This window comes from Otolemur garnettii, unplaced genomic scaffold (assembly GCF_000181295.1).
Source record: "Otolemur garnettii isolate 467f Iridium unplaced genomic scaffold, OtoGar3 scaffold00001, whole genome shotgun sequence".
Lineage (NCBI taxonomy): Eukaryota > Metazoa > Chordata > Mammalia > Primates > Galagidae > Otolemur > Otolemur garnettii.
The window spans coordinates 68,730,578-68,749,087 of NW_003852396.1; the positions used below are offsets into that span (position 1 = coordinate 68,730,578).

At 37.7% G+C, this 18,510-nt stretch overlaps 1 protein-coding gene across 2 annotated transcripts in view; it reads left to right on the forward strand.

Moving 5' to 3' along the window:
* Window positions 1–18,510, forward strand: part of TTC17 (tetratricopeptide repeat domain 17) — a 127,477-nt gene that overhangs the window by 41,829 nt on the left and 67,138 nt on the right. For both annotated transcript variants that reach the window (XM_003781242.3, XM_023509362.1), the window contains exons 16-17: window positions 6,336–6,522; window positions 17,671–17,841. In XM_003781242.3, coding sequence (XP_003781290.1) covers window positions 6,336–6,522; window positions 17,671–17,841 — 358 coding nt within the window. The remainder of the gene's footprint in view (window positions 1–6,335; window positions 6,523–17,670; window positions 17,842–18,510) is intronic.

Here is an 18,510-nt window from a genome sequence, read left to right on the forward strand (position 1 = left end):
AAGGCAATTAGATAGCATTCTTCTGAAGAAAAAAGCGCTCCTTTAGAGATTAATTGCATTTCTGTATTTTAAAATTATACTAAAATACTATAGTACTGCAATAAGAATAAAAAGATAAATTAGTGGATCAGTGTAGGAAACCCAAAAATGTATCTTAACAAGCGTCCCTCCCCAACTGGCAGCATTTGGAAATACTTTCTTATTAGCCGTCTTCTCTGCAAATACTTCATAATGTTGTAACTCAATTATACAAGTAATCTTTAGAGCTTATAAAAAATGTTTGTTACTATAGAGTAAAGCCATCAATTTTAAACGGTTGTGTAAAGGTTCAGTGAGTTGGCAGCCACAGCCTGCTGTTTTGTTGCATATTTAGGTTGCTGACACTGTTTAGCTATTATCAATAATGGTTTTCTACACAAAGTCTTTTCTGTATTCCAGATAATTTTCTTTTTTTTTTTTTTTTAGAGAGGGAGTCTCACTTTGTCTCCCTCGGTAGAATGCCTTGGTGTCATAGCTCACAACAACCTCCAGCTCTTGGGCTTAGGCCATTCTCTTGTCTCAGCCTCCCAAGTAGCTGGGACTACAGGCCCCCACCATAATGCCTGGCTATTTTTGTCATTGTTGTTGCAGTTTGGCCGGGGCCAGGTTTGAACCCACCACCCTCGGTATATGGGGCCAGCTCCCTATTCACTGAGCCACAGGCGCTGCCCCATCAAGATAATTTTCTTAGGAAAAACTGTTAGCAGTGGAATTACTAAGTCAGTGAGAGAATGAATGTTTTGATAACTCTGGTACAAAATGCCAAACAGTTGGGCGGCGCCTGTGGCTCAAAGGAGTGGGGCCCCAGCCCCATATGCTGGAGGTGGCAGGTTCAAACCCAGCCCTGGCCAAAAACTACAAAAAAAAAGTGCCAAACAATCCACCAAAAGGTTGGGACTGATATATATTGCAATGAACAAATCTAAAAATATTTATTTTACCTGTATCTTCACCAGAATTAAACATGTGAAATAACTGCTAACTTCTCTTGATTGGTTATTAGAGCCAAGAACCATACCAAGCATTTTACATGTTTGTAATTCATTTTACTCTTGTAATTCACATAACTAAAACTCCTTTAGTCCTCACACCAACCCTATGATATAAAATTTCTCTTTGACAGATAAAGAAACTCTAAGAGGTAAATGTACATAAAAATTAAGGGATATGCCAAAAGTTATAGAACTTGGTTTTAAACTCACGGAGAGTATCCACAGAGCTCATACTCTTTACCCATGCCTTTGTAAAACAAGTTTGCTTATTTAAAAATGTTATTTCTCTGTTGTAATATGGATATTTTTATCTTTTAATTGTATTTTTAAAGTTTGTATATACATTTTGCTCATTTTGTTAGAATTTAGTTTTATTTTTATACAAACTCCTTGTACAATAAGGTCATACCATCTGTTGTGTTAAAAATATTTTCTCTCCTTCCTTTTTTATGTTAGCTTTGAAAAATGCAGCTTTTAAAAATTTCCCTTAAGTTCATCAATTTTTCAATTTTGATTTCTGTTAGGTTTATATGAAGTATCTTCACAAGAGGTTTGAAAAAAATTAATTGGTCGGTTTTGTCTATGACTTGACCGTTACATAGTCAGTTTTCAAATATACAAAAATCTTTTCCTATGTTGTCTCTGAGATCTTTTATAGTTTTGGATTTTACATTTAGATCTATGATCTACTTCAAGTTAAATTTTATTTGTGGTGCAAGGTAGGTAGGGACCAAAGTTTGTATCTACATGGATATCCAGTTGCTCCAACCCCGTATCTTGAAGACCATCCTTTCCTATTGAGTTATCTCTCATTGCCTTTGCTCTGAACTCCAGACTCCTTTATCCAACAGCTTACTTGACATCCTCATTTGGATGTCTAAAGGACACTCCAAAACTAAAGGCAGAACCAAGCTCCTTAACACTTGCAAATTTGTTCTTCCCAGTCTCTCCCATTTCAGGAAGTAAAACTATCTTCCATAGCTTTCTCTTCACCGGAGAAATTCAACTTATTAGCTAACTTTGCTGATTCTATTTTAAACATTATCTGAGATTTCACTGTTTATCATTGTCTCCACTGCTGTCTGATCCAAATACCAAATACCATTATTGTTTTGTTTTGTTGGGGGGTTTTTTTGCAGTTTTTGGCCGGAACCAGGTTTGAACTCACTACCTCTGGTATATGGGGCTGGCGCCCTACTCCATGATGCACAGGTGCTGCCCCAAATACCATTATTCTTATCTAGATTATTGCAGCAGCCTCTAAACTGGTTTCTCTGCTTCTACCTTGTCCTCCCCCTACAGCCTGTTCTCACACTTGCAGCATTAAGATCCTTATAAAAAGCATGTGAGGAACATCCTACATGACCTTGTCACTTTTCTGACCTTATCTCTATGAGATCATTCCTTTGCCCATCCAACTCCAGCCTCACTTGCCTCCTTACAGTTTCTTGAACATACTAGACCCCTTAGGGCCTGTGCACTTCTGTTCTCTCTGCTTGGAGTACTTTACCCCACCAAGATTCCTCATGGCTTTCTATTTCTTACATTACAATTACTGACTTCTCAATGAGTCCTTCTCATTCTACTCTATTTAAGATGACACTTCCCTCCCAATCCAAGTGCTACTTACATCTCTTTTGTATTTTTCTCCATTACATTTTGCTCACTGTTATCTCACACCAGGCTGTAAGGTTCATAAAGGTAGAAATTAATCTTTCTTATTTTCTGCTATATCCCCATAGTCTAAGCAGTGCCAAGAACATAGTAAACACTCAGTGTTTATTTTCTGAATGAATTAATGACAATTCACCTTTTTTTCTAACATGCTAACTAGTTTATTTCAATGAAAAATATTTGTATCACCGTCATTCCATTCACAGGGATAATACAGCACTTTTTTTCATTATGCAAAATACATTTATAAATATACTTTTGAAATCTAAGTATGGTATTTAATTTTGTGTCTGGGTGTGAACCACAAAGTAATCTGAGAGCTGTTTAAGTGAAATTTCCCTAATGTGGAGTATTTTGTACACTTTGCCTTGGTTTCTCAGTGAAACTCTGCTGCTGGACTGACAGCTCAAATCAAAAGTAAATCGTTGGATAAATCATAAGTCTTGCTTTTTGTAGGGATATATTGGGAAAATTGAAAAGACATTTTTAGATGTTTTAAAATATTTTTAATGATGAAATAAGTTTTTAAAAAATGCTTTGCATATGAGCAAATACAAAAAGAAACTGCTAAACACAGGCCAGATGCAGTGGCTGACACTTGTAATCCTAGCACTCTGGGAGGCCAGGGCAGGTGGATTGCTTGAGTGTGGGAGTTTGAGAATAGCCTGAGTAAGAGCAAGACTCTATCTCTACTAAAAATTGAAAAATTTGCTGAACATCATGGCTTGCGCCTATAGTCCCAGCTACTCAGGAAGCTGAGGCATGAGGGTCAGTGGAACCTAAGAGTTTGAAGTTGCTGTGAGCTATAGTAACACATTGAGACCCTGTCTCAAAACAAACAAACAAAAAGGTGTATTTCAGTTAAAACGGCCTAAACTTAATACTTTGGGCTGAATTTAAAAACAATCTCAGCATACAGTTGAAAAACAGCATATAAAAGGAACTATTTACCATCACATCAAGGAGATATCAGATGTCTAGGAATAAATCTAAAGGAAGATATAGAAGCCGTCTAAGAGAGAGCAGTCTCACAGGGATGACCAAACAGTGCTAAGAGAAGGAAGGCATTAATACAGATTGAACTTCCAGATTTGAAATTCAAATGCTCCAAAACTGAAACTTTTTGAGCACCAACATGATGCTGAAACAAAAATGCTTATTGAGGCAATTCAGATTTTGGACTTTGGGATTTGGAATGTTTAACCAGTAAGTATATAATGAAAATATTCCAAAATTTTAAAAAAATTGAAATTCAAAGCACTTCTGGTCCCAAGGATTTCAGATAAGGAATTTTTAACCTGAAATTGAGGCACATATATTTACAAATTAAGAGATTCAATATTGTCAATTGGTAAGTTCTCTCCAAGTTGATTTATAGATTTAGTTCAATCCCAAACCTCTAGCAATTATGTGTATATGTGTGTATGTTTATCAGTTGATTCAAAAGTCTGCATAAGGGCTTGGCGCCTTTAGCTTAGCTTCTAGGGCACTGGCCACATACACTGGGGCTGGCAGGAACCCAGCCCGGACCTGCCAAACAACAATGACAATCAAAAAAATAGATGGGCGTTGTGGCAGGCACCTGTAATCCCAGCTACTTGGGAGACTGAACCAAGAGCTTGAGGTTGCTGTGAGCTGTGATGACACAGCACTCTACCAGGGATGACACAGTGAGACTCTGTCTCAAAAATCTGCATAGGGGCCAGGCACAGTGGCTCAGGCGCCTGTAATCCTAACACTCCAAGAGGCCAAGTGGGTCACTTGAGCTCAAGAGTTCAAGATTAGCCTGAGCAAGAGTGAGAACTTGCCTCTACTAAAAATAGAAAAAACTAGCCAGGAGTAGTGGCAGATTACTGTAGTCCTAGCTACTCTGGAGGCTAAGGCAAGAGGATTGCTCAAGTCCAAGAGTTTCAGGTTGCTGTGAGCTATGACACTACGGCACTCTACCCAGAGACACAGAGTGAAATTCTGTCTCAAAAAAAGTGGAAAAAAAAAAAAAAAAGTTGTCTGAATAGGAATAGACCTAAAGTAGACCCAAATTGGTGAGGTTGGGGCAAAGAATAGAGTTGGGAACCTTATACACCAGATTTCAAGACCTGCTGTAATTAAATTATTATGATATTGTTACAAAGATACTCAACCATATTGATAGAACACAGAGAATTTAGAAACAGACCATCACATTTATGGACTGATGCACCTGTTCAATAGGGACAAACCTTTTTGGTTTTCCAATAAGTAATGCTGGAGTAATTGGATATCCCTGTGAGAAAAGATAAGACTTTGATTTCTGCCTCACACTGTACACAAAATTAATTTGAAGTGGATCATGTACTGAAATGTGAAAGATAAAACAATAAAACTTATTTCTGAAAGTATAAGAGAAAGTCTTGATGACTTTGCAGTAGACAAAGATTTCAAAAAGTACTACCAATAAAAGAAAAAAAATGTAAGTTAAACGTCATTAAAATTATGAAAAGATATCACTAAGAGAGTAAAATAGCAAACCACAGACCAGGAGAGAGTATTTTTAGGAAATACTTCCAACAAAGGACTATATGTAGAGAACTGGAAATCAAAAATAAGGACAACCTGATTTCTTTTAATGGGGAAAAAGGCACTTCAGAAACGAGGACATCCGGTGGCCAATAGGCATGCACAAAAATACTCAACATTGCTTCTCACCAAGGAAATGCAAATTAAAACCACAGTGAGATGCCCTTCAACCTGTTAAAATAGCTAAAATTAAAAAGACTGACAATACAGAGTCAGTGAATTCTCATACTACTGGTAAGAGTATAAATTTATACATTCATTTGGAAAACCATTTGGTTGTATCTACTAAAACTAAATATATGTCTACCTTATAACCCACTGCTAAGTATATACCCAAGAAAAATGAGTAAAATATACCTATCAAAAGAAATTTACAATTACAAGAGTATTCATGGTATGTTACTCATGATAGTTGGAAAGTTGGAAATAGCACAGATGCCACTCAGTGGGGGTATGGACGAACATGCTCTGGTATACAAACACATATTCATATGATGGAACGTTACACACCAATTAAAAAAATGAACACCTGAAATACACAAAACATGGACAAATGTTAGATTGAAAGAAGCTACAAAAGGATACGTATTATATGTGCATGTAATATGAGAGCATGCTGTTTGATTCTGTGTATATGAAGTTCAAGAATAGGCAAACTAGCCTATAGTGGTAGAAGTCACAGTATTATAATAGTGGTTAATTCTGGGATTTTTGGCTGGGTTGCCCAAGAAACCACCTCCTATACTGGAAACATTGTAAATGTTTAGTATCTTAGGCTGAATGATATATATGTATGTATACAGGGATATATACATATATGAAAGTTACCAACCTATATACTTAAGATTAGTGTTTAATTATATACTTTATATATTTCTTAATAAAAAGGTAAAACATAACATTTATGTATGTTGTAAAGTTTAATATTGGCTGGTGTGAATAAAGTGGGCAGTTACTGGTAACGTTTATGGAGTAACCCAAGACAAGCCAAAAGATATACTGTAAAGGTTTTATAACTCTCAGAAAATATTAATTCATTAACATGTTGCTGTTTTTTTTTTTTTTTCTTTCCAGCCTCTGACGTTTTTGAGCCTGGGAAATGCTTACCTTGCTCTAAAGAATATCAGTGGGGCACTTGAAGCCTTTAGACAGGCTTTGAAATTAACTACAAAATGCCCAGAGTGTGAAAACAGCCTGAAATTAATCCGCTGTATGCAGTTTTATCCTTTTCTGTACAACATCACCTCTTCTGTTTGCAGTGGTAAGCAACTGTTAGATGCTGGCAAAATAATGAGCTCAGCCAGAGTTCCTGATGGGATCAACAGAATACAGAAAATGATTTTCTTAATTTTACCCAAGGATTTTAGATAATATAATTCTGGATATATAGGAAAGAAGTTAATTCATTACATCTCACTGTAGATGTCTTAAAATATTAAGAGTTTCCCAGAACTCTGGTTAAAAAAGGATGATTAAAATGTACAGTGTATTCAACTAAGATTGATAGGATGTGAGATTTTTTTCTTCCTCCCCAAGTCTTTGATATTTTATAATGACCAACATTCATGGCAAAGGCAATTTTTTTCTGTCCGTGAAGTCGAAGGGTATAATGAGAATTAAAGCATACTCAGTCTCTAAATACAGGCTAAATGCAGACCCTAGCCTTTCAGTAAAGGTGATTCAGACCTTTACGGCATCTTTAGAATAGTCTTGGATATCAGCTGGTGTCTCGTTGCCGCCTTCTGCTCTTCTCCACAGACATGGGTACATGTGCATGTGCATGAGTGTAATCACCTGGGTAAACTAGTATCTAAAGTTTCTACAGATTCATCAATTAAAACTCTGTGAATCCATAAATACACTTATTTAACCTTTTCTCTAAGAAAAAAAATCGTGAGCTTAACTCTCTGCCCTGAGTGATGATAGATGTATCTGGTGGTACCTAACCACTGTAAAGCACACAGAAAATGCTTTGTTACTATTCCAAATAGATTGTAATATTTAAGCCAAGCGCTATCAGTCCAGCTCCTTTTCTTCAGATGTTAAAAAAATATGTATCTAGGGCAGTGCCTGTGGCTCAAGGAGTAGGGCGCTGGCCCCATATGCCAGAGGTGGTGGGTTCAAACCCAGCCCCTGCCAAAAACTCCAAAAAGAAAAAAAAAATGTATCTAATACGGACTAATTTATGTGACTTGTCTAAAAGACATTAATAATTACTAGCGAATTTAGAGCCAGAAACTTTATTTTCCTGATTCATTATACCAGACTCTCTTAGGATTTTAATGGAATGGCAGACAGTTAAATAGTGTTTGCATCTTTAAATAACAGAGCCCAATTATTTACTGAAGAAATTAAGAATCTCTGAGCAGTATAACTCTATAGCTCAGTTGTGGATCAGCGTTGAACATAATCTGAATAAGAGTTCTTATATGAATGTCGGAGGCCTAAAACAGTATTTTATCAAGGCAGCAGAGTGGACTAGCTCTAGGTTCAGATTCATGCTCGAGCCTAGCTCCTCAACTTTCTGATCCCAATAAAGTAACTCATGTCTTCGTCTATACAATGAAAGACAAAACGTATCATGTAGTACATGGTGGGTGAAAGTGAGCCATTAGAAATTCATAGTGAGGCTCGGCGCCTATAGCTCAACCAGCTAAGGCGCCAGCCACGTACACCTAAGGTGGCGGGTTCGAATCCCCAGCCCGGACCCGCCAAACAACAATGACGGCTGCAACCAAAAAATAGCCGGGCGTTGTGGCGGGCGCCTGTGGTCCCAGCTACTTGGGAGGCAGAGGCAAGAGACTCGCTTGAGCCCAGAAGTTGGAGGTTGCTGTGAGCTGTAATGCCACGGCACTCTACCCAGGGGGACAGCTTGAGGCTCTGTCTCAAAAAAAAAAGAAATTCATAGTGAATACTATGGCTGCAAAGAACTTAAAATTTTAAAGGTGCAAATTATGGATCTTTATGTTCTTAAATTAATCCTAGAAAATATGCTGTAGTTTTTTAAATGTCGCAAATTATGTAAAAACAGCCTTATAAATAGGATTTCACTTTTTCACGAGCTATTTTTATTAATAGAAACTTTATTTTCTTTGCTTACCCCACACCTGTTATTGGTAAGAAGGATTTTGTCCATTTCTAAAACGTCTTTTCCTTAAGTTAGTTTCACATGTTTTTAATATATTAGGTGTCTCATTTCAAAACAGAGAATTCAATTGTGTTGAACTTTTCCCAGAGCATAATTTCAAATAGTCCAGGAAACTAATAGCTTGGAACAAATCTTTCTCAGAATTGTAGTATCTGATAGTCCAGATTATCCCAAGAATATTATTGGATTCAATATAATAACAATAAAATAAAATAGTATGATTTGGAAAAAGAATACTTTTTAAATTCCTTTTTTTTGCAGTGTTTGGCCAGGGCTGGGTTTGAACCCTCCACCTCAGACATACAGGGCCGGTGCCTTACTCCTTTGAGCCACAGGTACCACCCTTTTTTAAATCCTTATAGAGAGATATCATCAATTAAAAAATAGGCCAGGCATGGTGACTTATGCCTGTAATCCCAGCACTTTGGGAGGCCATGGTGGGAGAATCATCAGAGACCAAGAGTTTGAGACCAACCTGGGCAACATAGTTACCTCTAGGTAGCTCCACTTCAACAATTTTTTCTTTTTTTTAAATTAGACAGGTGTGGTGGCATGCACTTGTAGTCCCAGTTACCAGCAAGATTGAGACGGGAAGATCACTTGAGCCTAGGTGCTTGAGGTTGCAGTGAGCTATGATCACACTGTTGCACTCCAGCCTGTGCAACAGAGTAAGACTCCCCATCTCATTCATTCATGAATGAATTAATAAATAAGAGTTAGCCCGTTTTATGTTGTAATTCACTAGTTTACTAATTAGGTTAGCAGGTGTTTGCTCAAACTTGATAAGGTCACTGAAAGAAGTTTTTATGTGGATTTTCCAAGCATTTATTATTCTAAAATATTTTTGAAAATTTTGATCTTTCAACTTTACCAATTTTCAAATTAAAAAGCTATATATAGCAAAGGTATTTTCTACTATTGACGTAATCTGGACTCATTTCTCTTATATTAGTAAGCATAAGACCAAGGGTAGATTGTATTTATTTGACTTCATATATATGAGATAGTTACAGGTTTGCCACAAACAAGAGGATTGGTGTTTACCAAATATTCTTTTTTTTTCTTTTTTGAGACAGAGCCTCAAGCTGTCACCCTGGGTAGAGTACTGTGGCATCACAGCTCACAGCAACCTCCAACACCTGGGCTCAAGTGAATCTCCTGCCTCAGCCTCCCAGATAGCTGGGACCACAGGCGCTGAGCCTACCAAATATTCTTAAGCATTAAACCTAGGATTTCTGAGCTGTGGTCTTTTCTTAATTCACTAAGAAATCCGCATATCCACTTAAAAATATTAGCCCAGAACCTGAACTCAGAGTTTAATGTCTAAGTATTTTTAGAATTTTGTACAAGTTACTCTGTAATATTTATTTGATAGCTTTTTCCTCTATGGAAAAAAAAAACAGAAGAATTTTCAAATGATATACATGGATTTAGGATCTGTTCCATTGTACAGATGGATTATCTTGTATTCTCATCACAGTATCTCTGTATTTATAGCATCAGTTTATTTAAATAATGTTCCTTTTCATAACATATTCCATTGCCTGTGGTTTTAGTCTGTGTTCTTCAACCTAAATTTCTATAGATTTATGATTTACTACTTTAAGCAATTTTGCAGAGTTCATATTTTGAAGAAAAAGAAATCCTGCATTTTGCTGCCCTCTGGTGGACCATCCACCATATACTTAATAGTACCTGCAGTTAAGGACCTTTGGTTTATCACATTCTTTACAAGAGTTAGTGAAGATACCTGCTTGCTTCTTTGTTCTTAAAAACATTCTTATAGCCTCAGTTTTTATAGCATCATTTTGAAGAGACAAAAACTCTCTATGTTGTCTAAGCTGAAGCTCAGTTGCTATTCACAGGCACTATCCCAGCATGCTCCAGCCTCCAGCTCCTGGGCTCAAAGGCCTTGGCCTCACGAGCAGATAAGACTACAAGCATGCACCACTGAGCCTGGATCTTATGGTACTTTTAATATGCCACAGTTAGGCCACCTCCATTAATTCCTGTAAAAAGAATTAAAACTTTTAGTAATGGGGAACCTGCAGCCTTCTGAGTTCAAGATTGTTCTTTTTTAAGCACCAAAGGGGGCAAGAAAAGCTTCATCTTTCTCTGCTGTACCCCTTTTATTAAAAGCATTTTTTTCTATAAAATTTGGAGTTAGTCAAAAGGCCAAATTTAAGAACCAAGGTCTCCACCCATGGGCCACTTTTTTTTCTTTTTTTTTTTATATAGAGATGGAGTCTCTCTCTGTTGCCTAGGCTGGTCGCTAACTCCTGGCCTCAAGCAGTCCTCCCACCTGGACCTCCCAAAATGATGTTTTATAGACCTGAGTCACCTCACCCTGCCAACATTTTTATATTGTTTGCTTAAAAGGTCAAATAGTCTGGCATTGCACCTTTAAGGCAGTCAGTACATAACCATTACCTTAAAACCTACTGCAAAGAATTTCATTCAGCAGTAATTGCTGAAGGAGAATTAGATCTCTGTTGAAATAATTTCCTTTCCCTTCCCCAAGTAAAGGACAACACAGGGCAAATGAGATGAGGTTTCTTCATTTTTGTCTCAAGTATAGTCACCTGCAACCTAGGTTTTGCACAAATTCAAGAAATTGAGTATGCTGTGTTAGCAGTGGTTTCTTTAAGGGTGTTTCCTGTTAGGGTGGAAAGCTCAGTAGGTGCTCCACATTGGACAAGCAAAGCTCTTTCATTGGACAAGAAAAGAATTCTCTGGACCAAGGTTAGGACGTAAAAGTCTACGTTTATTTTATCTTTTGCAAGGAGGGAGTAAGAGAGGAGAAAAGAGTGGAGAAAGAGAGAGAGTAAAGAGAGCAAGGAGATGGTGTGACATCCCAAAGAAAGAAAGGGAATATGCCAGCCCTGAAGTCTAGTGGTTAGCTAAATTAAAGGGAAAGTCAGAGAAAAAGGCAATTGCAGCCAAATTCACAAGGTACTATGAATGTGAATTCTGTGTACAATTTTCCTCCTGCAAAATTGAAGACAAACTTTTATAGGTGTTTCTGATCCTGAGGCCTTGTGTGAACATCCCCATTGTTCATCAGGAGTTTTTCAGGAACTACTTGGGGCTATAGGAACAAATTCTAAAAGGCAGATTCGTTCAATAGGGTCTAGCCATTGTAAAGAAAATGTACTTTTCCTTTTTGTTTGTGGTTTATGAAAAGGGAAATCCATGCGAGTAAGGGGTGCTTGCTTCTAAGTCTGCTATGCAGAGAAAGAAAACAGGTAGAGAGAGAGAGATTGATTTTAGTCCTGCAGAACAAATTATCAGTTAATAATTTCTCCATCACTTCACTGTAAAGACTGATCATCCTTATATTCCCCAAGAATCCTCTTATAGTGGGAAGGTAGTTTATCTCTCCATTTCAAATAACTTAGACAGAGAAGGCAAATTGATTTGCCCATGTTTGTATGGTAATTCTGTAGCAAAGGCAGGATTTGAATTTACATTACAGAATGTTCCTTTTGGTAAAAGGTCTATGGACTTTTGTAATCTCTGGAGGTATAAATCATAAAGGCATCAATTCTCAGTAAGATTTCTTTACTCTTCAAGTATACCTGTTACTCTGTGGTACCAAAGTCTCACATAACACCCATGGTAAAAGTTGCCTGATAAATATTGAAGGTAATTTTGTGAGTAACTGAAAGATATATTTTTGTTCACTTTATAATTTCTGTTATTACATTTGCTTCCTTTTTTGGAGATGGAGTCTTTTTTGCCTAGCCTGGAGTGCCATGGTATCAATCATAGCTTACGGCAACCTCAAACTCTTGGGCTCAAGCGGTCCTCTCACCTCAGCCACCTATCTGAGCCCACAAAGTGGGCTAATTTTTCTATTTTTAGTAGAAACAGAGTCTTGCTCTTGCTCAGGCTGGTGTCAAACTCCTGAGCTTAAGCAATCCACGTACCCTGGCCTCCCAGAGTACTAGGGCTACAGGTATGAGCCACTGCCTCTAGCTATTACTACATATTCTAAAAGACAGATTATATTTTACTAAGGAAATAAATAACAATAAGTAATTTTATGAGGGAGCTTTAATTATTATCAACTGAAACATTTACAGTGTGTTCCTAAGTTACCTGTTTTCAAAAAATATATATTGGTTTTATAGCTACATAATTTTGGATGCAGTTAGGTAAAAGGTGAAACACAAATTCTGTAAAAAGGTCACTTGTATCTGTTAGGAGAATATTATCTGTATTATCCACCCAGGTGCCTTGTATTTAACTGAATGTACCAGAATGCTTCCTATATGGTAACTTCTCTAAAAGGCAAAGGAAAGGAGACAGTAGAGTATAATATAAACCTATTGGGGCAGAAATACTAAGAAGACCATTAGAATAGTCCACTGTTTACAAAGACCACTTTTCTAACATCTGTTACTTTCAAATTCTAGCTCCCATTACAAATAAGTTTAATTATTATTTATGTCTTAGAAGTTCATTATATATAGATAACATAGGAATATTACTTTAATATAGAAAAGCAAACAGTATGTTGGAAATGGGCATGGTGGTTCACACCTATAATCCTAGCACTTTGGGAGGCCTGAGGTGGGTGGATTGCTTGAGCTCACAAGTTCAAGCCCAGCCTGAGCAAAAGTGAAACCCTATCTCTTAAAAAAATAGTCAGCCGTAGTGGCGGGTGCCTTTGGCCTCAGCTAGTCAAGAGACTGAGGCAAGAGCCCAAGAGTTTGAGGTTGCTATGAGCTATGATGCCATGGCACTCTACCAACGGCAACGAAGTGAGACTCTGTCTCACAAAGAAAAAAAGGTACATTGGGGAAAGGACTGAGATAAAATTAACAACCTACAGGGAGTTATTGAGCAGCAAAGAAGTAAGTATTAATTTAGCTTAACATAGGGAAATTTAGATTAATGTAGAGAAGTCATCATATAATCTGTTAAAATGTCCTTTAGAGAGCACAGAGCAGACTATGAGGCTAATTTTTAGATGTATAAAATGTTTTAGGATTAGATATGCTGATTAATCTGATTAATGCTGATTAATCTTTCTTTTGAAAGATCTGATTACTGCTAATTAATCTGATTAATGCTGATTAATCTTTCTTTTGAAAGATTGGTAGAAGTGAATTCTAGGCACATGCCTAATGCAGAAACACAAAGAAAGCTGGGATTAAGCAGATAGTCTAATAGCTTCTAATAGCTAGTTGATCATACTAGAGTTGGAGATTACAAGATTATAACTGTCACTAAAAGGCCTTATTACAAATACATTACATTGGGATAACTTTTATTCCATTGTAACTTTTCCAGGAGACAGTGCTAATAGTGTCTTACCATGTGCTAGGCAGTGGTCCAGCTCTTTACATTTAATCGTCAGTAACCTAATGAAGTTGATACTCAGTGTGTAGCCAGGTGTGGCACCACATGCCTATAGTCCTAGTTACTCAGAAGGCTGAGAGGTGGGAGGATTGCTTAAGCCCAAAAGTTCAAGTCCAGCCTGGGCAATATAGAGATACCCCATCTCTGTAACAACAACCAAAAAAAAAAAAGAAACCCTCAGTTTGGAGATAAACTGATACACAAAGAAGTGAAAATAGCTAAGGCGCCAGCCACGTACACTTAAGGTGGCGGGTTCGAATCCCCAGCCCGGACCCGCCAAACAACAATGACGGATGCAACCAAAAACTGGCCGGGCGTTGTGGCGGGTGCCTGTGGTCCCAGCTACTTGGGAGGCGGAGGCAGGAGACTCGCTTGAGCCCAGGAGTTGGAGGTTGCTGTGAGCTGTAATGCCATGGCACTCTGCCCAGGGGGACAGCTTGAGGCTCTGTCTCAAAAAAAAAAAAAAGAAGTGAAAATAATTTATCCTGCTTTACAGTATTAGAAAATAGTAGAAGCAGGATTTGAACTCCCGTAGTCTGGCCCCATTCTGTGCCCATGACTACCATGCTATAATGCTAAAAGAACCACGTGATCTTATCATTGATGCTAGCTTTAGTTACAACATTGTGATGCCGCAGTCATTTCATCTGTGGCATTTCTTTATTATAACTAAGCCTGTTGGATCCCACCCAGGAATCAGTTTACTAATGTATAAGACACAGAAGATAAAATTTGTTTTTAACAAGTAGTTACCCAACTCCAGTTAGAAAGCGAAAAATCTTCTAGGAACTTTTTAAACAGTTAATGAGAGAAGATTTGAGATCCTGAGAACGTATTTTACTTTGAAAAACTGTTTAACCACAGAATAAATTTTGCCTTTATCTGTCAGGAGACATCCACTTTGACAAGGTATATGTCTATTAAATAGGTATATGTCTAATAAATTATGTCTCCTAACAATTTAGTTGTTTTCCAGAACACTGTTGTAGGATGTTGTAACCCAATTTTTGCTGGAGATACTCTACTGAGTTTTCACAGTAGTTCAAGAAACAGAAATAAAGTTGTGTACTTACTTAGCTAGTATTGCCTTGCGATCTCTACTCCTAAGAAAAACCGAACTGCCAGGATTTGAATTAGGTGTTAAATGCTTTGCAAGCAAGTACAGAACATTAAGCTCAGAAAATTGTTTTCATTTTCACCTGGGACCTTGTTATCTAAAATGTTTCATTTAAATAATATAGTTCCTTTTAAAAAAAATACCTCTCAAGGTTAGTGTAACCCATACAATCTCCTGATTTTTGTATCAGCAAAAAATAATAGTCATGTGCATAAAAGATGACTTGCTACTTCCCAGATGTCTTTCCATTTTTCCTTCTCCAACATTTCCCTGTTTCCTTAATGATTATGAACATCATTCCCACCTCAGCTGGGAAAACAGGTAATATTTTTCTATGTAGGCATTGTTTTTTAGTTCCCCTTTGAACTGGAGTAGGCTTATATTATAGTCCAAAGAATAGAAACGTTAGTGCTTTCTGAACTATTTCATTTCTCCCTTAGAAAACTGGAAGAAGTAATTTAAAAATTAGGCAATTTGACATAGGAGAAAAACTCATTTCAGTTCAAGTTAGGGGTGGGGGGAGTAGGGGAGGGAATTGGTGTGCTCCCATTTAATGGGGACAGTGTGAGGCTATGTGCCATACCTTTATTTATATTTACTGTTTTATTTTAATGCTCTTATACTTAGTTTCCTGTACTTAACTGCATATACCAGACGGCAAAAGCAGAGGTGGAGGCAGATCAACATCCTCTGTCTTCTTGTAGGAGATTGAGAAGGAAAAAAGTGACCACTACCACTCATTGGCTTCTTTCCCATTAGCCCTCCGATAGCACAATTATACCCACACCCTCTGTCGCTGTCAAATGTGTTTCTTGTTGCTCCCCAAACACAAGAATCAAGAGAGAATTCCTGTTCCTGTGGCTTTGTCCACATTATTCTTCCTTGCCTAGAATGCTGCCATCTCTACATTCTTAACCAAAGAATTGTCCTCTGATAGGAAAGTTATGGCCCGCCATTAAATATGTATTTTCAGTGACAAAATCCATGGAAAATAAAGGAAGAGGACACCTTTCAGTGAGTCAGTCAGATCGGCTGGAATTAACCAGTGCCAGTCAAAGGAAAGAGAGATGTCATTTACCTCTGTGCTAAAGAGGTAGCCCTGACCAGTGGGAAGCCCAGGAACTCTGTGAGAGACAGATGTGATTCAAATCCTAGACCTACTGCTTACTGTTTGACTTTAGGCAACTTGCTTACTTTCACTGAGACTTAGTTTCCTCCTCTATAAAATAAAGATAGATAGCACTTCACGAAGTTTTTATGAGGGTTAATTGGAGGAAAAAATAAAAAGCACTCAACAAGTATTGACTCCATTCTCTTATTTCCTCTTTGTAAGTGCACCTGTTCTTCCAAATTCAAGTTCTGCCTCCCCAAAGCTTACTCTCTGAAGCTTGTTTGGCACATCATGCTGCCTCAGTATTGTTCATCGTCTTGTATCTACTGTCTCCTCAAGTTGCATGTAAATATCTTGAGCAGTAAAACTCTCTGGAAAACAAAAATCCTCAACTTCTGTCAGAGCCTGGTTAAATACGGCCTCAGATGTGTGATGGTATAGAACTGGAAAATGGAAAATGACTCCTTAAGCATGTGGTGGTCTTACTCTGAATTCATTAAATTGGAAAAATTTGATTCCATTACATTTTCTTGATGCAGTAAGGGACATGACCTGAGAAGTACTTTCCTCAGTTACGGAATCTAAAAGGTAGCCATCAAAGCCAGGAAAAGACTTCTTATACTTCTGTTGATGCAGAGAGAGCTTGATTAGGTATGTTTATCTCTTTGAGACAATGTTCTGTAAACTTTTGGAGCATATTTGAATGTCTAGCAAAGGAGAGCTGTTACACATTCTTAACCAAAGAATTGTTCTCTGATAGGAAAGTTATGTCCTTCCACTGAATATATGTTTTCAGTGACAAAGTCCATGAAACATAAGAAATGAAGGGGATATCTGTTCAGCTAATCAGATCAGCTAGAATTAACTATTAGCGGTAAAGGAGAGAGAGATGCCATAACCAGATTACTGCCACATTCCACACAGCAATCTAGTACATATTCCTCTAGCCAGAGAGTGACCATCAGGTGGAGCTGAGTAGTGGATTTGGGGATCCATGTTAACACACAGCCCCTGATAGGATCAAAACCCTTTGACAAACTGGCAAAGTTGTAAGACATCCGTCTCCTCATACATGTCAAGAATTATCGAGTGCTAACATTAAATTCAAGAACATTTTATGCTTAGATACATCTTTATCCACTTGACCAGAATGTATTTTCCAAAAGAAAAAGGGTCACCTTTGTTATAGTTTTCTGTATGGACATTGTGCCATCTACCCCCCTTTTAATTCCTTGAATTTTAATTTTTTATAATCCTTCACCTTTTGCTATAAACTATTTACTTCACACTTAATCCAGGAACTAATCTGTAATTTCTCACTTTTTAAAGACAAATAGAAGGAAAACTTTTTGATGATAAGAAAATATTTCACAGCCATTATCAATGGAACAAGGTCTTGGGGCCTGATCTTTGTTGTTACACAGTTTTTTACCCTCCAAATTCTTGATTGTTATGATAGCTTAGTAGCCGAAACTTGAACTTCAGTGCAAAATCTTGAATCATGGTAATGATCTGGCTTTGAGCGATGCAGCTCACTGATTTTGTGTGTTCTAATGGAAAAAAACTCAAGTTTTCACCTTTTTGCTCTTGATATGTTGGGACCTTGCACTATGGGACTACATGGAGATGTTTCTAATGTGCTATATCTGTGTCTCTTGTCATTGAGGTAATTGTCATGAGAAAACCCTGGACAACAGCCATGACAAACAGAAATATTTTGACAACTCACAGTCATTGGAAGCTGCTGAAGAAGAACACTCTGAGAGAGGAACAGAGGAGGACCCTGTACTCTCTGTTGAACATTCAGGGAGGGACTCAGATGTCCTTAGACTTGAAAGTAAGTTGATTTGACCTGAGCTGTGCTTCTGGGGAAAAATCAACTCTCGAGCTTTAAGCTTAGGGTTTCTCTACTTTCAGGAGTTTGTTTCTCTCTTTGAATAGTCACTCATTGGCCAGGTGCAGTGGCTCACACCTAGAATCCTAGCATTTGGGAGGCTGAGGCTGGAGGATCTCTTGAGCCTAGGAGTTTGAGGTTGCAGCGAGCTGTGATGATGCCACTGCACTATAGCCTGGTTGACAGAGTGAGACCCTGTCTCAGGGAAAAAAAAAAAAGACAAGTCACTCATTAGGTTGGGGAATCATGAGGGTGACCCTCAGATGATAAGCGGTAAGCTAGAAGATAAGCTATAACGTGAAAGTGCTCTTCATACTTTCTTTCATCTCCTCCTCCTCTTCTTTCGCTAGAACAAAATTTGATTTGTTATGTACCCGTCTTCTCAATGTCATTATTCAGTAAATCATTGGAAAAAAAGGAAGATAAATTATGTTTACACTAACCCAAGAAAATTTGAAGATTTGGAATAATGGGCATACCGACCAGCCCCTCTCCTAAGGTTCCATTTTATAACCACATTTTGAGCTATGCTATATGAACGTTTCTTCACTGAACGACTTCTTAGTACTCATCCTGCTAGACCACTTGACTGCATTTGGAGCTATACATAGC